The following is a 22,977-nucleotide window of genomic DNA, read 5'->3' on the forward strand; positions in this document are numbered from 1 at the left end:
CCCGGAAGAAATATGTGACACATGTAAACACGCGACAAGCTGTGCACAGCCTGCGACCAAGTTCTCTGTTTAATTGGGAAGCAGCAAGCACGTCTGAGAACATTTTTAAAGATTTGTAAATCCTGGCGGACCCACTCCGGATCCCAGTCTCCGGAGACCCTCTCCAGGCATCTCCAAACGAATCTAACTCCAACTCTACTCGTATCCTAAGTAAGAAGTGAATTGTCTGAGAGCTTGATATACCTGCATTGACTGTCCAATGTGTCCCCTTAACACTTAAGTGGGGGTGTTGGAAGAGGAGGGAATAGGGCTGGGGAGCAACCCCTTCATAACAGCTTTTCTGAGAGTCACAGTGAAGCCAAACACAGTGAAAACTGTCCCCGTATGATGTTAAACAGGCAAACGTTGGAAACCTTCAAGTGTTTGGCTGAACTCGCCTGTTGTCTGGAGGTTCCGATCAAGTTGACACAAGGTCTCTTCCAAGGTCATCGCAGAGGCGGCCAGCACTGAGGTCAGACTGTCGAAACCCTGAGTCCCACCGCCCCCGCCAAAACAGATTCTTTCTATTCCACGCCAGCTGAGGGTTGTTTCTCCCTGTCTCCCTTACCCTTCGCGAGTGACCCTCCAGACTGTGCAACTTGAGCGGAGGTCATGTATGGAGGCGTTTCTGAGAACACTGGCTCTGCGGTGACAAGCGGGAGGACCGGCCGGAGGATGGGCACTGGAGCCGGCCGTGGGCAGAGGGAGGGTGGCCTCGCCTTGGCTCGGCTACGTGTCCTCAGAAGCCAATAAGTCAGTGAGTAATTTTTAGGTTTTGGAAATTTATCTCTCGAGTCTGCCCCAAAGCCCAAAGCTTACAACATCTTATTTCCTGTTTGGGGATTTCCTGAAAGTGAAACCGAGAGGCTGGCCCTGTAAGAACTCCGGAGGAAGACTTCCCTGGAACTGTGACTGCGCCCGCTTCACGACACAATCTCCCGCACCAGCTTAGCTCTATTTTTACATCTCCTCACAACGTGCATTTTGCATTCTTTTTCCTCACTGTCTATACCCCTCTGTGGCTCGTCACTGTCATTCCCCCTAACTTTTTTGAAAATGTGAAAGCCTCTTATTATAAAGTTTATTTGGGGTGTTGCTCTTTCAAAAGATGGGGTACACTATGAATTTCAGGGAGCAAACTGCAAAACCAAAGGAAAGTTTAGATAAGCAGCCAAGTAGAAAGAATCACAGATTAGATTTACGGTATCAGGGTTTCTTAGACCTGGGACTTGGATGAGGGGGATGGGCATAATGACTACCGCATAAGAAATGACACCACGTGTTATTTGCTTTGAACTTCAAAGCTGGTTTTCTGGAACTGTGACCATGGTTTGCTACAGTGTCACTTCCAAGATCCCAAGATTATTTTTTCTGAGGTTTTCTTGTTCACACAAATGTATTGTCATTACTTCACAGTCCTTTGTGAGCTTTGCTGGCCAGCTCTCACGATGGGGAAGCAGAAGTACTTGCTCACGAGCATCTTGAAAACAAATCGGGGGGGGGGGGGGGGTACCACCAAATCTAGGCTTTCCCAAAGATGAGAGTATCTTTTAAGGCCAACGTATGGGCTTTCCCGTGGTGAATACATTCAAACCAAATTATGTATAATTCCAGTATCCACGCAAGTTTCTGAAAAATAGATTGACTTACAAGCACAGACACAGGCTCCCTTTTACTAAGAAGGAATTTCATATTTGTTTGAAAAATTATGAATATAGAACTGTTCCCCCCCCCCCCCGTCTCAGTGTGGAAAAGGGACATTTTCTTTTTTCAGGGTTACTGCAAAGAATTGCAGCCACCTCTGTCTCTCCCAAAGGGAGTAAGAACGTGAACAAACAACACTACCCTGGGTCTGAAATCTGGATCTGTCCCTTATTAGTTACACAGCATTGGATAAGCTATGCATGTAAGTGGTATGTCCTGCTTCACTATCTTGAGTAATAAGATAAAAATCACATTTTTAAAAATTTGAGCTTATCTCAAAAAATTTTACCTCCCTTTCTAATTATTCTAATAAATATAAGAACTTTAAAGTCCTATTAGTTTAAGCCATCCTTGGTTATAATTTCCTTAGAGAGAAAAAATTTTGAATTTATTTGTGCACTGAAAGGCCCCATTCTCTACCACCATCACTAATTCTGGAACACATATATTTCTCCTTATTATACCCCTTCAGTTTTCTTTTTCTTCCCCCTCCTCTGCCTCCTCCACCTCCTCATTCTCTCATTCATCTCTCTCTCTCTCTCTCTCTCTCTCTCTCTCTCACACACACACACACACACACACACGCACGTGCATACCCGTCACTACCTAAAACAATCATCCTCTGAATCTGGTGTTCAGCATGAGTCACTGTCCAGATTCCCTTTTCTCAAATAGTGAGTCCCTACTCGGGGCACTGGTGTCTTCTATGATAAGTATCTTAGGCTCTCTGCAGTCCACCAGAGATGTTCTAATAAGGTCAAATCTCAAAAGGGGTCCATGATTCTTTTTTTTTCCAAGTGAGAAGAGGGGAAATAGAGAGACAGACTCCCACATGCACCCCAACCAAGATCCACCCAGCAACCCCAGTCTGGGGCCAATGCTCTGCCCATCTGGGGCCATTCTCACAACCAAGCTTTTATAGCGCCTGAGATGGAGGCTCTACAGAGCAATCCTCAGCAGCTGAGGCCAATGTGCTCAAACCAATCAAGCCATGGCTGTGGGAGAGGTAGAGAGAGAGAGAGAAAGAGGATGGGTGAATAAGAAGATGGTCACTTCTCCTGTGTGGGGCCTGACTGGGAATTGAACCTGGGACATCCACATACGAGCTGATACTCTACCACTAAGCCAACTGGCCAGGGCCATGATTCTAATATGAGAAAGCAATCAGGTACATCCATATTGTGTTGTGGAATATTCTATAAAACAAATGGTCTTGACTCTCCAAATATGTCAGTGTCACAAAAGACCAAAAACAAAGCAAGATAAGACAAGAAAACTCTTCTAAATCAAAAGAGGTTAAAGGTATATAAGAAGTAAATGCATAAACATGGGGCTGCATTTCTTTTTTTGAGTCAGTGATATGGTGTTCTTGGGGTATATTCCTAAAAGTGGGATGGCTAGGTCAAAAGGCAGTTCCATTTTTAATTTCTTGAGGAATCTCCATACTGATTTCCACAGTGGCTGCACCAGTCTGCATTCCCACCAGCAGTGCAGGAGGGTTCCCCTTTCTCCACATCCTCGCCAGCACCTATCGTGTTGTTTTGTTAATGAGTGCCATTCTGAATAGCAGAGATCTGGAAACAGCCCAAGTGTCCATCAGTGGACGAGTGAATTAAAAAACTTTGGTACATATATACAATGGAATTCTATGGGGCCATGAAAAAGAAGGAAATATTACCTTTTGCAACAACATGGATGTACCTGGAAACTATTATGTTAAGTGAATAAGTCAAGCAGAGAAAGAAAAATATCATATGACCTCATTCATCTGAGTAATCCAATGAACAATGTGAACTGAAGAACGGAATTGAGACAGAGGAAGGATCAAAGGGACCAGAGGAAAAGAGGACAGAGGGAAAGGGGATGATAGGATGGGATAAACCTGAAGGGAGGGGGGGAGAGATGTTGGAAGGGGGCAAGGGAGATGTTGAGGGGAATACGGGGGTGGGGGATGCATTTGGGCCAACACTAGAATCTATGTAGACACAATAAATTAAATTTTAAAAAAAGAAAGAAATGCAATGCATGATCCTCAAGTGGATCTTGGATTGAAAAGGAAAAAGAAACAGCTATAATAGCTCATCCTTGGTAAAAATGGAAAACTGAATATGGACTATGTATTAAAAAATATTGTATCATTGTTTGAATTCAGGGTGTAGTCATGACACCCTTTATAGAAGACAGAGATGAGAAGTGTTTCAATGTCAGCAACTTATCTGCACATGGCAAAAAAATTAAAAGAAAAAGAGATAAAGCAAATGTGACAAAATGTCATGCTTAGAGGAATCTAACTGAAGAACAGCTAAGTGTCCATTATATTACTCTGACAACTTTTGTGCAATTCTAAAACTTTTTCCAAATAAGGTGTGTGGGTAAACAGGTTCTTTAAAGTGAGGAGGAAAGGCCTCCTATTCTACTCAAATTTCATTGTTTCCCATAATAGGTTTTGGATTTTCCCTAGATCGGGTGTTTGGTGAAAATACTACCCTTTCCAAATACACAATCTTACTCCCTTCCTCCGGAAGAAGGGAAGTCCACCTGCCTCACATCACCATATGTAAAGGGACTGAGCAAGAGGTTCCTGCCAGTGCAGATCACCTCCACCCAGGAGACTGGAGATCTCTACCACAAGAAGAAGCTATAATTAAAAATGCTTAAAATTCCACTCCACCATAGTTGAATGGAGTTTTGTTTTGCATTTTATATATATATGCAAGGTATATATGTATGTGTGTGTGTGTATATATATATATACACACACACACACTAGTAAGGCGAAAAAAAATCATCTACCTCAAATAGTTATCGTGACAACCAAGTGTCATTATACATGACAGCCTTCGGTACAGTGCCCAACAGAGGCATAATTCTATCTTGGGCTATCTTTTAAGAGCATGACAAAAGCACCTCATCTAATATATTTAATAATGTAGTCTATAACAAACAACTTGCCTTGACAATCCTTTCTCCTTTAATATCATCAGATAAAATGGCAGAGAGAGAAATTCCTTCCCATCCCCAATGCTACTCAGTAAGTGTGATTTTCTTCCATAGAAGAGTGTGCTTCCTTTGAAAAACATGGTGGCTATGAACTGGTTTGCTATTGTCTTAAGTAAACCATCTACAAAATTAAATTTCTTACATTTTGACAAACAAGGAATGTGACACAGAGAAGAACTTTAAAGGCCGGTTCAATCATTTCTTGTCAGATACAGGAGCTAAGGCCTAGGGAGGTGACGGGATTTGTACAAAATCGTAGTTAGTTAACAGCAGAGCTGAGATTGAGAATGAATGCAGTCATAAGGCAACAGCCACGTGACCCTTTCTGCTTCTAAATGAATGGGCTGGTTTCAGTCCTCATTTCCATGGTCCAGCCAGAGAGAGAGCCACTTAAGAAAGAGGTTGCCCATGGCAGGCACAGAGAGCCACTGGCCTGCGATACAAAGGACGGTACCAAAGGGATCCCCTAGTTTTCCCCCTTATGTCCCATCAGGGACTCTGCCTGTCTCCGGAGCTTTCCTCTTTCCACAACAGAGAACACCAAAGCCAGGACACACCCGGTGGCACAAGCTTCAGCATCAGCTAGAAAATGTGAGCCTGTGTTTTCTCCTTGTCTTTCAAGGAGCCCCAGCAGACAAAGCAGCTGAGGTCTGTCCGCGACAGGACCAGAAATGACAGGGAATGTTCACAAACCAACAGGCCACCACCCACTACAGGCTGTACATCATACACAGAAAAGACAAATCAGCTTCAACATAACTGGAGCTCCTGGGTGCATTCACATCCACTCGCACATTGATCAAAATGTACAGGCTGTCCAGCCTGAATCATACAAGTATGATTCTGCTCAGCAGTATAAGGGAGAATTGGGAACATCTCAAAACACAAAAGAAGGAGAAATGTCTTCACAAGGCATTCTGCTTTGGTGTTGGGGGGTGGGGGATGCAAAGGGGACGCAGGGAGGCTGCAGAGCAAAATGAAAATAAGAAAGGTTACAGAAAGAACGAAAAAGGTAGAGACAGCCTATGTCCTTCCAACTTGAAGAGACTTGAAGTGGATGGATAAACTTCACACAGCTTGTATTACTCACTTACATTGCTGTAAACCAACAGATGGAATCTCTCCCTGCCAAGTTCTCATGCATTGCACGTTCATGCTCGCCATCCGGACACTGGGTCTGCCAAATACCAATAAACTGCAAATAGTGAGGGGAGAATCAAGAACCCAAAGCTGTACCTTCTGCCTTCTTTCCACAGAGGAAAGCACTCACTGTACATGAGGTGAACTTCCACAAGGGGCAGCAGATACATGGGTCTAGACGTGTAAACTGAAGGTGACCAGCGTCCATGAGAAATACAGCAGTTCCCCTTATCCACAGGGCATGCGCCCAAGTCACCCCCCCCCCCCCCAGGGGATGTCTGAAACCGCAGATAGTACCAAACCTTATTTGCACTCAGACCTGGCGCGCGCCCTGGGCCCTGACTTCTGAAGGGCCTCCTAAAACCCCAACTTGACACTTCTTTCTAATGACACCAAGTTTGGTTTCATATGTTCAATTTTAACATTAATAGTACATAATGTTTTTTATTTATTTAAAAATATAGTTAACATGTATTTTTATTTCCCGTGTCTCTCTCCTTTTTTTTTTTTTTTTTTTTTTTTTTTTTCATTTTTCTGAAGCTGAAAACAGGGAGAGACAGTCAGACAGACTCCCGCATGCGCCCGACCGGGATCCACCCGGCACGCCCACCAGGGGCGAAGCTCTGCCCACCAGGGGGCGATGCTCTGCCCATCCTGGGCGTCGCCATATTGCGACCAGAGCCACTCTAGCGCCTGAGGCAGAGGCCACAGAGCCATGCCCAGCGCCCGGGGCCATCTTTGCTCCAATGGAGCCTTGGCTGCGGGAGGGGAAGAGAGAGACAGAGAGGAAAGCACGACGGAGGGGTGGAGAAGCAAATGGCCGCTTCTCCTATGTGCCCTGGCCGGGAATCGAACCCAGGTCCTCCGCACGCTAGGCCGACGCTCTACCGCTGAGCCAACCGGCCAGGGCTCTCTCCTTCTTTTAAGGGGCCTCAAACGACCTTAATTCGCCTCTGCATATACTATGTTTCTTCCTATCCATACACACCTATGATAAAGTTTAATTTATCAATTAGGCACTGTGAGAGATTAACAAGAGTAAGTAATGATAAAATAGGACCATTATAATAATATACTATAAAAAAGTTATGTCAATGTAGCTTCTCTCTCAAACTATGTTATTGTCCTGTACTCACCCTTCCTTAGATGTGAGATGATCAAGAGTCTTAATTTGGGAACTTGGCGGCTTTTCACTTCAAGGCCACACTTTAGGGCTTCTCTATGGCACATCCCAATTGCCAGCATCGCCACTCCCACACTCTGGGGACATCAGTAACCCAAGTAAGAGTGACTTGAGTGTAAGCACTGTGATGATACCCTGCCTGGCGAACTGATAACTGAGATGGCGATCACGTGACTAACTTGCGCAGTGTCAGGGTAGAGATGCTGGGTAAAAGGGAGACCCACATCCTCAGCGGGATGGAGCAGGACTCGCGAGATTTCACCGTGAGACTCAGAACAGCGCACAATTTAAAACTTCCCAATTGTTTATTTCTGGATTTTCCACTAATATTTTTGGACTGCAGTTAACCGGGATCACTTAAACCATGGAAAGTGGAACTACAGATAAGGGAAGACTAGTGTATTGACCCTTTATTTAGTATAAAAAATACAGAGGTAACCCCTAAGGGTAATTCATATCTATTATTTCATTACGCTCATTATGAGTACTGCAGCAATTCTTATCCTAAAGGATAGTCAACAGAGTAAGCTCGTAGACTTTCAAATATTAAGGCAACCTAGAAAATAAACCTCAAGAACTCTGTAGTCTCTACCATTCCGATACTTTTTGAAATTAGTCCTTGAACACCAGGCTCCAGAACTCTTGAGCCGAAAAGTTTTGATTCCTGTCGACCAGCCACCTTAGGGCCTGGGCTTCCCTCTTGGACTGTTTGAAGCTGGGTATCCACATCTCTCGCAAAGAGCGCCAACTTGAAGCCACAGGTGAGAAAGCAAACACTGTAGGCTCCGGGCAACTCAGGTGGGCGGCGTCTGCCTTCCATCTTTTAGGCGGTAAGCCCTGCATTGAGAGAAAAAAGAATTAAAAACACGTGGTAAGAAAGCCAAGTCCCGTGTTCCTGCCTTACATAACAGAACCCAGCGCATACTTCACTCCATAGAGTCTCAGTAGTTATGAGGTTAAACAGTTGAAGGAGATAGAAAATGTCTAACATTTACTGAGAATGTTCTGTGCACTAGGCACTTTGCTAGTCACTTTACACAGATTGTCTCATTTAGTTCTCATGGCAAACAAATTAGATACTACTGCCTCATATTACAGAGCTCAGAATTAAGGCTCCAAAAAGTCACATAAATTTACACCTGAGACTGAACCTAGTTCTCTCTCCAGATTCTAAAACAGTTCCCTCCCTCTTGTTTTTGGTTTAGTAATTTATTTAGTTCCTTTTCCCTTATACTCTGCTGCCACCACTTTCCTCCCCAATTATTTTGTGCAATTAATACAGGTCCTTGTATTTAAATGCCTTTTTAAAAAATGTGTTTTCATTTTTCTGAGCACTTATTTTTAATTTACTTACATGTTATTATATATCTTATTCTGTTTGTTGCTTTCTCATTAAATACTGTTTTTACATGTATTAATGTTGCCACTTGTACATCTAATCCCTTGTTTTTCATGTATTTCCACTGCACTCAATTGTCCCCTACACTAAGATGTTTACAAAACAGTACCACATGACATTTGCATAAGACCTCCCAGCCTTCAAAATGCTTTAACAAAGACCTATATCACAGTGAGCTTTGTCCCGAGTTCTGGATTATTTCCATGGTCTCCTAACTAGTCTTCCTGATTTCACCCTTGATCCACTGTGGGCTAAACTCAGCAGCCATTAGCACTGCAAGATAAAGTCCAAGTCCTCACAATAGCCTACAAAACCTTTTCAGGACTTGGCCTTCTGATGATTTTCTAAGAGAGGGAAGAAGGAAGAAAAAAAGAAATAAAAGAAAGACAAACTCCAGCAGATTAAGCACACACACACACATCTAATTTCATTCCCTCATGAAATACCTTTAAAGTGAGAGTAAAAGAATTATTCTAAAAAGATACTACCCCGTAAGAACTAGGAGAATGGAATTGGGCAGAAAAGTAACAAAATGTTAGAGAATGGAAGGCAGATGGAAAAGTAGTAAATCACTTAACATATTTTAAGAAAATAATAATAAGGCAGCAGCAGGATGAGCTGGGATCAGTCTATGTTATACTGCAAAGCCCTGAAGGTTCAGAGGCACCAGACACTCCGGAAGTTGGGGAAAGGGCAGTAAAAAAAAAATTCATAGGGAGCCTGCTACAAAGCAGTCAGATACTCAAATTTCTTTCTCTTCTCCTCATGACCAGAGGTTTATTCCTCAGACAGATAAAACACAAGATCTTTGACCTGGAGAACACGAGGCAAAGTTGAGGGCAGTGGTGTAGTGCTATAAACAGAAGGATTCCATGAGCACAGCAATAGCAGATATTGCGACCCTCTTGCTCTGTTTCTGTGATTCATTCTCCCAGTGCTGGTAGCCCGGACTCACAATCCAGGCAGGAAAATGAACGCTCCTCCTCTGGGGAACGCGATATGTCCAGGAGGACATAACTCACATATTCCCTAAGTAAACCACCCAGCCAGATCACTCTATAATGAAGCTCATAGCCAATATGCCCCACAAGTACTAAGAGCTGCCAATCAAACCACCCTAACATGAGCAGGTTACCAAGATTACAAATCATCTGAGAAAAGTTAGCAAAATTAAAACTAGAGGTAAGGCAAGAAGAAAATTTTAGAAAGCTTCAAAGAGAGAGAAAGAGAGAAGATCAATGGGAAAAAAAATATCAGGTACCAGCAAAGAAAATATTAGCAAAAGAAATGGGATCTTAAAAATTATATATATATAACAGAGAAATGAAAGAATTAACAGAAGGGTTGAAAGACAAAGCTGAGATACAGTCCATAAATTAGAAGAAAAAGATAAAGAAATGGAAAAAGCATTTGAATATTGGACCACCTGATTGGTTATTGTCTCAGAAGACCAATAGACAAATATTAAGGGTTGCAAATAAGAAAGTAGAAAGAAATTTCCAAGGAAATAATTTTTAAAGGTATGAATTTCCCCCAAATTGAAGGACCTAAACTTCAGATAGACAGGGCCCACCACTAGCTCAGAGCAACACAGTTTCTTGCCAAAGTACATTTTTATGAAATTTCAGAACATAGAGAAGAGATTCTACCACCTCCCTGAGAGAAAAGTCCAATCCTTCAGATAGTTTTAGATTTCTTGACAGTAACACTGAAAGTGAAAAAGCAGTGGTGAGATGTAGTGATAAAGGTTAACATTGATGAGGACAACTTTAAGGAGAAAAAGGATATCTGCACAGCCTCAAAAATATCTTCCCCCAAACATTTATGAATTATTGTGGTAGTTTTAATGTATGTTCACAAACTATCTCATAGTTCTCCTTCAATTCCCCTTCCTTTCTGTGTGGGCTGGACTGAGTGACTGGCTCAGTACAAAGGGAAAATTAGTAACCTCACAGTGGAAAAACCTATCAGACTCCACCTTAGCCAAGTGGTCGAAGGCAACATTATCAGTCATGTCATGTTGATATCATGCATCTCCTGGTATGATGGGAAGAGAAGGGTCCTTTCTCCTCTGTGGTATTATTTGCCCAAATCCAAAACCAAAGTCTTACGTGAGAAAACATGAGACAAACTCTATGTAGAGACCAGTGGTCTTCAAAACTGTCAAAGTTATTAAAAATAAGGAAGGAATGAGCAACAATCACAGAAGGGAGTAGACTAAGGAGATGTGATGACTAACTACAATCTGGTCTCCTGGAATTAAACCTGGTGAAATACGACTGAAGTCTGCATTTGAGTTAATAGCCATGTACGAATGTTGAGTTCTTAGTGTTGACAACTGTGCCGTGGTTATGAAAATGTCAACATTAGGGGAAGCCAGATGAAGGGGATACGGGATCTCTGTACTATACAGGGTGGAGCAAAAGTGGGTGTACAGTTGTGAGTATACAAAACACACAGGTTACTCTTGTAGTATTATTTTTTAATAATTACATTATTTTCCCATAAGAACAACTGTAAACCCACTTTTGCCTGACCTTGTATGTGTAACTCTTCTGTCAACCTAAAATCATTTCAAAATTAAAAGATTTTTAAAAACAATTAAAAAAAGTCTTCGAAATTCTCAGAAAAACTGAAAATAGTTGCACTCAGCTCAACCATTGGTTAAACGTTAGAGTAGAATGAAGACATTCCAGATATCCCCCAAATATCCCGTCAACCAAAATAAGAGAGCAAGCCAGGAAAAAGAGAGAAAAGCACACAGGAAACAGATGTAAACACAAAAGGAAAAAGACAAAAAAGGCAATTCCCAAAATGCTGGGGCAGGGAGACCCCAGGCTGATGCTGGTCTACAGTAAGTGAGAAGGCCGCAAGTACCATATTCCCGTGTGTAAGACGCACCTTTTTTTCAAAAAATTTGGGGTCTAAAAACTGGGTGCATTAACAGTGGGTTGTAGTTTTTTTACTTGCATTTCCCGCCTTTTCACACTTGTTTTTGCGCTCATTGTTAAAGACAGTGATTCATCATCAGACACCGATGAGGACAACCTAATGGATGGGAGTTTTGACAGTGATGAGGAGTTGTATGAATTTTATGATGAATAAAACTTGAGTTCAATAACTTTATGTAAAACTTTTTTTTTCAAGTTCAAATCCCAAAATTAAGGTGTGTCTTATACATGGGAGCGTCATATACATGGGGAGATATAGTATATGCTGGAGTAATGAGACACTCCGTGAGAGATTTCTTCAACAAGATGACATGAGTTGAATGACTGGTATATGTGAACATCTTCAAAGAATTAAATTAGTGATAAGTACAGTACATAAAAAATCAAACAAGAAGATAATTATTAACTAGAGGGGAACAAAGAGCTGTACAGTCAAGGGAAACAAATGATTGTATAAAACAAGGTTCACCTCTAAATAACACTTGATAATCATAATCACATAAACACTGAATATTAAAATATAGTGTCTAAGCATGTTATTTAGCAACACTGAGTAAATTCTAAAATAATTAGCTAATTATGGAGGTGAGTGCTTCTGGAAAGAGGAAAAAATGAAAAGTAAAAAACTACCCTTTTAAAATTTTTACTATTTAAGTATAGTTATAGACAATATTATATTAGGTTGAGGCGTGCAATATAATGATTCAATGTTTATATGCCTTATTATGTGATCATCACACTAAGTCTAGTAATCATCTGACCTTTTGAAAAAGAAAATAGCTGGAAGATTGACACTACCTCACTTCATGACTCATTATACAGCTACAGTACTCAAATATAGACATACTGATCAGTTCAGAAATTGATTCATACAGATATTGGACAACTGATATATGAAAAAGAAGCCAAGGTAATTCAATCAGGAAAGAATAATCTTTCCAATAAATGATGTGGCTATAACTGGGTAGCCAAGTAAACAAACCTCAATTCTTAGATCATAGTACATTAACACCAATTAGATTGTAGACCTAAATATAAAGTTAAAACTACAAAATTTGAGGAAGAAAATATTAGTGACCTTGCGTTAGACAAAACTTTCTAAGCAGATCATAAAAAAGCATAAACCATAAAAGAAAAAATTTGATGAACTAGACTTCATCAAAATAAAAACTTTACACTTCAAAAGACACCGTTAAGAAAATAAAAGATGCCTGACCAGGCAGTGGTACAGTGATATAGCACCAGACTAGGACCCAGAGGACCCAGATTCCAAACCCCGAAGTCACTAGCTTGAGCAGGAGCTCATCTGGCTTGAGTGCAGGCTCACCAGCTTGAGTGCAGGGTCGCTGGCTTGAGCGTGGAATCATAGATATGACCTCATGGCTGCTGGCTTGAGCCCAAAAGTCACTGGCTTGAAGCCCATGGTCGCTGGCTTAAGCCCAAGGTCACTGGCTTGAGCAAAGGGTCACTCACTGTGTTGTAGCCCCCCAGTTAAGGCACATATGAGAAAGCAATCAATGAACAACTAAGGTGCCACAACAAAGAATTGATGCTTCTCATCTCTCTCCTTTCCTGTCTGTCCCTCTCTCTGTCTCTCTGTCTCTGTCACTCACACACACACACACACACACACACACACACACACAAGAGAATAAAAGATAATACTGAATGCAAATTATAATTTAAAAATAAAATTTTAAAAAAATTAAAAGTAAACCCAAAGCCTGGAAGAAAACTTTTGTTAATTACAAAGTTGACTTGTATTCAAAATATATAAAAAATTCTTATAACTCAATATTAAGAAGACAAGTCAATTTACAAATAAATGAACAAAAGATTTAAAGAGACATTTCACTAAAGAAAACATTGATGACAAACAAATTATTAAAAGATACTCAACATCGTCAGTTATTAGAGATAACTAATACATCATTAAACCACAGTGAAATACCACTACACACTCATCATAATGGCAAAAATTTTAAAACTGACTACATCAACTATTAATGAATGGAACTCTCAATGCTGGTGGGAACGTAAGGTAAAACAACTGTGGACACAGTTTAGTAGTTTCTCAAAATGTTAAACATACATCTACCACATGATCTAGCCATTCTACTTGTAGATATTCACAGAGGGAAATAAAAGCATACGTCCTTGCAGAGACTTGTATATAACTGTTCATAGCAGCTTTGTTTGTAACAGCCAATAACTGGAAACAACTCAAACGTCCATCAGCAGGTGAATGGATAAGCAAATTTTGGTATGTCCAAACTTCAGAATAAAGAGAAATGTGTATCAGCGTTGTGGATGAATATCGATATCATCATACACAGTCAGAGAAGCCTGACACAAAAGAGTACACATTACATGATTCCATTTATAGAAAACTGCTTAAACTTTTTTGTCAGAAGTGACAAAAAGCAGATAGGTGCCCAAGGAAAGGGGTTGAGAACAACATGAAAAAACTTTTCAGGGATGACAGAAATGTTTATCATCTCAATTGTGGTGATAATTTCACAGGTATATATATGCATATGTCATACTAATCAAATTGTACCCTTTAAATATATGCAGTTTATAGTGTCATTACCCCTGAATAAAACCATCTTTTAAATTTTATCCCAATTACATGAAGTCATATTTCTTGTGATTACGTACTGTCTCTCCCATTTTAGCCTCTTGGAGGACAGGAGCATTTATCGATATGTTCTTTAACTGATTAGAATTAACTCATGGGTGGTCTCTTCAGTACTGAAAGGCTTTCTCCTTCATCAGTAAAGCAGACAACACCAAGAATAAGTCTACTCAGATTCACTGTGAAGACAGACTCAAGATGGCCCCCTTGGTCACTGCCTCCTGGCAGTCATGCCTGTGTAATCCCCTCCCCCTGAGAGTGGGTGTCACTTGTCACTTGCTTCTAATTTCTAACCAAGAGAATATGGGAAAGATAAGAGGATGTCTGTAATTATGTTACAGGATTACATATTTAAGATTGTAGCACTGGTCTTGCTGGACTCTCTCAGTCCCTGGCTGGCTTCAAGTGAGCAAGCCACCACGTTGGGGCAGCCCCCATGATGAGAAACTGTGGGTGGCCCCTAGAAGCTAAGGCAGCCTCCAGCCTACAACTAGCCCAGAACTGAAGCTCTCAATCCTACAACCTCCAAAACCCGAATCTGCCAATGGACGTGTGACTTGAGAAACAGACCTGTCCCCAGCTGAGCCTCCAGTCGTGAACCCAGCCCTGACTGACCCTCACTGCCACCTTGCAGGGAACCCAGCTAAGCCATGAGCAGAATCCTGACCCACAGAACCTGTGATATAACAAGTATATGTTGTTTTAAGCCACTGTCTTTGTGGTGGTAGTATTGTTTACACAGCAATAGATAACACACTGGTTTGTACGTTTATGAGAGGGAGAGGAGACAAGCAGAAGACAAAAAGGGAAACACATCTGCTATTCTAATAGTATTTTCTTCATCTAAGTACAATGATTTAAACTATTTTCAATTTCAAGGTAAAAAAATAATCACAGAAGAAATCAAATTATTTATTTCAGCTTTTCTTTGACTGAAAGGGAAAAAAGTAAATAAACATATTTAAGTAGCTTATGTTAAGGCATGCCTAATAAAAGCGGTAACAAGTGTTGTAAAATAAATGCAAACAAAAACAACGGGTCTCATCCCCCTTAACTTACCTTCATGGTTTGTTCTGTTTTGCTTTTCAAAAAGGAGCACATTAGCTTTAGAGAAATGTAGCAAGCTCATTGAAAGGCAAGCAAAGCCTTGTGATCATACTCGGGGAAGAAGGAGAGCACAATGGAGGAGAGCTTACTCTCTGTATGTTCCTTCAAAGATTCACAAGAGGTGACAGTCGATCACACTACCCTCCAGCACTCTGAAAACCTAGCTGTTTCTGTTGGAAACACAGGAACGTACACATTCTCCTGTACCTCTCATGAAGCTCTTTACGCGTGTTGTCACGCCCTCTTTGCCAGACCCCAGCGATCATCCCTAATGGGCTTCTGTGAGGTGCCCAGCAGGTAGGGTTTGGGTGGTTCTTTCGGTTTCCCGTGACTACTATTTCCAAACCTGGAAAGGACTGTGACATACGAAGTAGGCAAATCACCACCCTCAGAAGTTCTGTTTCTGCCTTGACATATTTTGAAAATACATAATTGGTATAGCATGGGCAATTACTACGTTTTCTACTTTCTCATGGGTTTTTACAGTAATTTGTGTATTGTGTTCTTTGCTGTTATGTGGCTCCATAAATCAGGTCATAGAGGAAATCATTGGAAATCAGGATGCATTCCCCGAGAAGGATGATGTAATATTAAGTGTTCCTGTTGCTGACCAAGCCACTCAGCCTAAAACAAATGATTTTCTGAGTAAAAATGTGTTAAATAAAGCCTCCTGTCTCACTGCCCAGCACCGGCAGCATGGTGTCCTCTGGAAGACATAATAAAGGGAAGTTACGGCCTTCAGAAAGGAGAACGTGACAGTGAACTTCATGGCAATCCTCAAAGGATAGTAAGGAAATATTCGACAGGCTGCAGGGCTCGCGTCTCCGACAGGAAGGAGGAGTAGTAACGGGGCAGCAGCAACAGAAGGGCGTGGAATGGCAGAGACCATCACAACGGCCACCCTCGCGCCTCTCTGCCAAACCTTGCTTCACTTACCTTTTCCCGAAGCCTCATGTTATCCCACACCTTGTTGCACACCATACACTCAAACGCATCGATGTAGTTGTCTTGGTTCACGTCTTGCACTCCCCACGTCCGTTCCCGGAGAGCCGTGAGAAGCCGCTGGTTGGAGATCTCCCCCTTCAGCTTCCACTCTAGGTAGGCTTCGTACAGCCTGTCCTCAGAATCCAGCTGTCTGATGTAACGCGCCAGTTCCCTGGGGTGGGAAAATTCTGATACGAGAATAGCACTTCTGTTACTCGGAAGCCAGTCCCTGATGCTGGGGGATCCGTAGTAGACCGGGACCACGCCCAGTTTCAGGGGCCTCCAGAACTTCTCGGTGATGTAGTCATCACACACCGCGTTCTCGAAAGCCAGGATAAACTTGTACTGGGCGATGATCCTGTGAAAGCCATCGGCATCCATGGAGGCCGGGTTTTTCAGCTGCGGAGGGAGATCTCTGTTGTGTAAACACTCACCGTAGGAATCGACCTCGATGTAAGTCATCAGCTCTCGAACATAGCTGTCCCTGTCGGATGGTGGGTCACAGTCTGACTGTACATACACCAGCGGAGCAAGTCTCTTGCGAAGGTTGTTTTTGGATGGCAAAGGGACCAGGTACCGGTGTGACTTCAGGACTGCTATGCCCTCCAAGTACTGGGTGGTTAGCGGCAGGTGGGAGTGCCTGCTGAATGTGGCGGTGTAGTTGAACAACGTGATGACTGACTTATGAAAGAGCTTGTAATTGTTTTTCGGAGACTCTTCATGAAAAAGGGCCCAGTCGTGGTGGGCTCTCCGAGGCAGAGGTAAGCTGTCTATGTTAAAGTCAGTACCTGGGAGGAGGAAAGACAGTATTAGTACATCTAAAAGAATTTTGGTGTTTAAGTTGAGTTCACCTGGTAAGATCAGAATACAGAGGAGTTTGGGGTTGTACGTAAAAAGCACGTTACAGTGTCTGCAAAGTGCCTGGCAGTCAACCATGAAGCTTGTACCCCGAAAACTGCTTCAGGGGACAATCACTACGGAAAGGACCCTCTGTCTCATTAACGAAAAGGGAAATGGGAGTAGCGTCTAGCCAGGATCTAAAGGGAGAATTTATTCCGCTGCCTCCTACAATTGGCTTTTCTTTCTGGGGGTGTTGCATGAGAGAGGATACAAGAAATAAAGAGATAGACAGTTCTTAAAAAAGGGACAGAGTAAGGGAAAGGAAGCCAAGAGGGAAAAGCAATCAGCTTGGCAGATTGATTAACTGGAAAAAGGCGAAATCATGCAAAAGTAGCCAGAACAAATACACGGGATAGATTTTTTTAATCCAAATGATCGATGTCAACAAAGTGCAGTTAATCAATCTTGGTCAAAATGGTAGACAAGAGGCTTTTAAAGACGAAAAGGCTGATAATAGCACTATGTTACAGACCACTGCAGGGTGGACATGAATTAACAAGCATATCAAGAAATAAAGAAGGCATAACAGTATTATAATTATGAGCGATTCAAGCTTCCCCAGGATTAATTGGGAAGCCTCTGAAACATGATAACGTGCAGACAGCAGTGATGGATGTGGTAAGCAACTGTTTCCTGGCTGCATGGGTGGAGACCCAATCAGGAAGAATTTATTTCTATAACCGAGAAAGAAAAATTAAGACAATATCACAATATATAACACAGAATTTCTAAAGTGTTCCTGACACTGATGATGCATTTACCCTTGATTTGCAATATTTTAAATGTAACGGGGGGGGGATCTATCTTCCAACACCCACTGGGAAGAAAAATGCCAAATTAATGCTCCTAGTGAAATAAAACACATTCTCCAGTAGAACTTATAAAAATTAGTTATTTAATGCCAGTGCACACTTTCAAGTAAATATAAACTCTTTGGTGCCAACAGTACATCAGTGAGAAATCAATTAATCAAGAAAGACTTCTAAACAATTAAAGATTAAATAAGATTATTATTGGAAGACATATACTGAGCCAGAGAAATTGCTGAAAAAAGTACTACTGTCTTGATAATAGGCTTTTATTCTCAATGATCAGGAATGAAAGACTAACATCTAAAAATGGTTGAATAACTGTATACTTGGCATTTGCTATATTTGACCTGTGACGTCAAAAAGAACACTCATCCATACATCTGAGAGTTAATGGCATATAGAGTTGTATGGTCAGCAAAGGTTAAGAGAGAAACATGCAGACACGAGAGAGAAGAGAATTTTAGGCAATTTAATGCATTGAAATGGTGGCTGTTCTAAAAGGTTCTAGGCTGGTCAAGTGGCCATGAAACCTGAGTTAGAACATAAAGTTTCCACTGATGGCACAACACAGAATCAAGGCCACCTGCCTAGGAGAGGAAGGACTACAGTCCAACCCTATCAGAGGTAAGCATCAAACTGGAAGATCAGAGACTGGAGGTGATACGTTTAACACAAAACAGGGGCTGGAACTAACTGGGAATCAATCAGATACAGCTGTTTTGAGTGGGTGACTCAGACACCAGCTGTCTGTTGCTACTAGTTACGTGGCACATGGCTGATTCTTCACCTGGCTCACCCTGTGTGTGCCACAGGAAAGACCCCAAATGCAGAGCAGGGGAAAGAGAAAGACACGAAGCCTGCCTCCAGTGCTTCATCTCTTCTTGTCCAAATCAATAAAGTACAGCAGACACTACAAAATGGCTGTGAGTAGACCTTTCGTGGCAGCTGTTGAGATCCACTTGGGCTGTGTTGGTAATGGGACTCAAACTTGAAACAGGCACCAGTTATAATGAGCCTTTCATTCATTACAACGAGGAGATGAGAGCTGCCACACTCATTATGCCTTTTGCCAAGCTGCTACAGAAACCTTGATGTTGCAAGGACGCGGGGAAAAGAGCATGAGTCCCTCCCATGCGCAATCTGCAGTAGCAAAAAAAGCTGGTGGAATCTAAACAAGAAGCACTGATTTTCGTGCTTGGCACTCCCAAGCATGGTACTAAAAAGCAACACAGCTTTTTAAAAATTAGAGTGTGAGGTTCTCATATGACCATCTGGATTTGGTCTAATTTGCAGGAGTGGGGCTTTGTATCTTTAATAGTGAGCAAATGCCTCTTTGATAGAGAGGAAGTTAAAGGGACCTAACTTTCCAGAAATACTTGCCATTATTTTCTACCTTAAAAGGTACTGTACTTCCTTGTGATTTCCCTAAGACACACAACACACACAAGCACATACACATGCACACATTAAAATGGGTTTTCTATATTCTTACAAACTAAAATTCTCTGGGAAGACTTTTTTTAAAAAGTCATTTTTCCCAGTGAGTTCCTTCCTTAAACCTAGAGTTTCAGATGATAAATCCTCAAGAATACTAAAATTAGAACCATAACAGACCTAGAACACTTCACTGAGGATATTCTGGCCTAGAACATGAGTCGATATTGAGCAATTTCTAAAAGGTATTGGATGTGGCTCAGTAAACAACAGTTATTTAGCTCTAACTCCTGGGAAATGCCTACGGTAATAAGAGTTGGAACTCAGGTCTTTAAAGAAATGAAAATCAAGTAAACTATGATATAAAAAAATGCAACTAAGTTGCATGTGACTGGGTTACTAGTCATCTTCACTAGATCTTAGATTTAACAAATTCAGTTCAACCTTTCTTTTCTCTGGGTTATTTTGTGTTTACTGAACACTGACAAATTTATTTGTTCCTTTAAATAACTGCTGACAAATAGATCGTAAAGGAAATTGCAACTTGGAATACAAATGGGATAAAATTAATGCTGGCTAATGACGCCTGACTGCTGACTAGGGAGACTGAATTTCAACAGACAAGCAGAAGAGAGGCCATCGTTCACGATACGTGTCTATTGTGCCTTCCCTTCTGCAGGGTTATATGCTCTCTTGAGATTCCCAAACTGGTGAAAACAGAAAGCACTGTGGTACTAACTGCACTGGACTAACCAAGTTTAAGTCATTTATCTGGAGCTAAACACCCCTGGTGGGGACCAGAATTTTCAGACTGACTAATGGTAAAGGACCAGAGAGATCGAGATCTCTGACCCCACTACAATGTTGATTCTGTTGTAGAACTTACCCCTGGAGCTCCTAAGTAAACCCACCAAAATACGACCCCGCTTAAACCCAGTCTGCCTGTGGAGACAGCATGCCTTGAGTCGAGAAAAAAAGTGCTCCTACAAAACGACCTTCCGAGGTAATTACTGTTTTTAAGAAGGATCTCAACCATAAAACTGTGTCTCATAAAAGGTGGTACCACAAAAAACCAGTCCCAATAGAGAGAACTAAAAGTTTTGAAGAAAAAACCATTTAAGCCAAGGGGCTGCCTCCTGTATCATCATCCGGCATTTGCATAGTTCATTGCTACTTTTAAAGCCATTTCACGTGAACTTTCTCGACAGTCCCTCACAAGCCCGCAAAGTCATTTATTTTCTCTAAGGTTCTGAGAGTTAACGAAAGGCATGGTGTTGGTAACTGGGAAAGGCCCCTATCACCACAGGCTCAATCCTGACGAAGGGCACCAGAGATTCGTGCCACACATGTGCCCTGGGGGACACAGCCTGGCTCTTACCAATTCATACAGATTTCGGCAGGACACTGGACTCAAACCACTCTCATGCTAACTTCTAGACCCATGTTCGTCCCTCTTTCCCAACATCTCTCTTCATGAGTCCTTGCACCTGCCTCTTAATCAATTCTACGTCACATAGTGCTCTCTCAGTTATAGCCGTTACAGCCTCTCTCGATTATACATACATGTTCAGTTAGGCCTCTGTCCATGCTATCCCCAGGCCTGAAAATTTCTCCAGCTGCTTTGTTAAGCCTGGGCTGTAGGGCAGTCAATAACTTTGCAGTCCCCTTCTTGATAGTGCAAGAGTACAAGAGTGGCCCACCCACCACATGCCTAAACACTTAAAACCTACAGATCAATTTAACAAGCTGATACATGTTTTATCTTTCTACTTTAACATATATACATCATGATTTTATTTAAATGTGCAAAACCATGGTTCACACCAAAGAGGGGTAACATATCCTCAACACCGACATCTTTCTCTGCCTCAATGCATCGTTTTCTTTGGGGGTTGGCATGGGGTGAAAAGAAGAGAAAAAGAGAATTCTCCTTCACTTGCTGACTCACCCTCACCTGATCCCTGAAACCTCCTCCGCCAGTCATTCAGGACTCCACAGGTGAAACCCCCATTTCCTCTTCCTCTCGGGGGTGAGGGTGGAAGCTGAGCTCAGTTCTTTGGTGCAGACTCTTTCCTCTATTGTAGCAGCTCAATAAAATCTCTTCTGCTGTTTTTACAAGTTTCCAGCACAATATATTTTGCTTACAGTTCACACCTTTGCAGTCACCCCTGGACAATCTTCCAGACCGTTTGCCCTTGAGATGATAAACCAGGGAAGCGGCCAGTGCCAGCTCTGGAGTGGGCTCCAATTTGGCCTTTGAGGCAGAGAAGTTTGGAGTCCTGGTAGTTGCAGTGTGGTGTTTAAGGTGAAGGGCATGGGCCCTGTGGTCAAGGGTGGGCATGTGACTGTGGCCCATCAACTCATCACAGTTGGAGGAAGGCCATAGTGGACAGACTCCTCGTGGCCAAGTCTAAGGGTTCTACTGAAGGATGAGTGACTTAAGGCATCTCATCCTTACAAAGCATGGTTCCTTGGCAACTGGAATCCATGCTTGACACTAAACAGGGGCCTGATATATCTTTTGTGATTCCTTAAACCAAGGGCCTAAAGTCAGATATTTTTTTTTGGTATATTATGCTCTGTACAGTACAAGGCGGAGACACTGTAAACATTTCTCAGAATGTCTTGTCAATGGGCTTTGCAATTAGTTCCACCAATGGATGCACCGTCGGGAGACTGGAAGGTGAGAGGGAGGAAGAAGCATCTTCCTACAGCCTTCTCATGTAGCGGAGGGAGCCATAGCACTGAGGACTGCGATCACATCAGCTGCAGTGGAAACACGAGCCATGTGGAGAGTGGTGACAGCCCCAGCAGCAATGGCAGTGGCCTGGGACTGCTGGCTCATGGGCTCCTGCTCACCTCCAAAAGTGGAGCCCTGCTCTTTGGGGTAAATGATTTCCCCCTGAGATGTTTCTTATTATTCCTTTTGCATAACCTTCCAACTTCCTCTTTTGCTCCAATTAGTCCTTCAACCCCGTTGTAATCAATTCCCATAATAAATTCCCACTGTTTGAAATACCTAGAACAATTTGTCTTCCTATGAGACTGATTATACAGAAGCCCATTGCAAAAGCTTGGGACTTCCATCTGATTGCAACTTATTATTCTAAGTTGTGCTGTAAGTCTTCTCTTGCTCTCTGGCTCCCTAACTTCTAAAAATACTGGTTCTTCACAGTTCTTCCCCCTTGTTACCACCATCCCGGGTTCTTATTTTACCCCCAGAGAACCACCTTTCTGTTTATTTTTTTCTTAGTCCATCTGGTGAGAATGTAGAAGCAGAAAAAATGCAAGTCTCTCATTTAAGAACAGAAAATATTTAATCGGAAAATGAGACTCCCTATAAGAAAGGAACTGAAAAATTACTTGAAACCAATAGCATAGTTCTCTTTCAGGTACTATGTTATAAATTCCTTCTCTGAGCTGCTAATTAAAATATACAGAATACGGATGACCCAGGTAGCTACAAAGAATGATGAGGTGGAGGTGAAGGTCTTCAGTAAAACTGTATTTGACCTCATTCTAAGCTTTATCATGAATTACAAATCCTCTCTACTGTGTTTCTTGACATTTAATGTAAAAAGAGATAAAGACTTTCTTGTTGCTAAAAGATCTTATTACAGAGCCTTTTACCCATTGGAAATGAAAACCTCAAAGGCTAAAAGAGGTGAAACTTTATGAAACAATGG

At 41.9% G+C, this 22,977-nt stretch overlaps 1 protein-coding gene across 2 annotated transcripts in view; it reads right to left on the reverse strand.

Annotated features, from left to right (window-relative positions):
- Positions 1-7,352: 7,352 nt before the first annotated feature.
- FUT10 (fucosyltransferase 10) overlaps positions 7,353-22,977 on the reverse strand; it is a 77,682-nt gene continuing 62,057 nt past the window's right edge. For both annotated transcript variants that reach the window (XM_066380308.1, XM_066380307.1), the window contains exons 4-5: positions 16,098-16,933; positions 7,353-7,903 (exon numbers count right to left, since the gene is read on the reverse strand). In XM_066380308.1, coding sequence (XP_066236405.1) covers positions 7,679-7,903; positions 16,098-16,933 — 1,061 coding nt within the window. In that variant the 3' untranslated portion in view covers positions 7,353-7,678. The remainder of the gene's footprint in view (positions 7,904-16,097; positions 16,934-22,977) is intronic.

Source organism: Saccopteryx leptura, chromosome 4, assembly GCF_036850995.1.
Source record: "Saccopteryx leptura isolate mSacLep1 chromosome 4, mSacLep1_pri_phased_curated, whole genome shotgun sequence".
NCBI classification, from domain to species: Eukaryota; Metazoa; Chordata; class Mammalia; order Chiroptera; family Emballonuridae; genus Saccopteryx; species Saccopteryx leptura.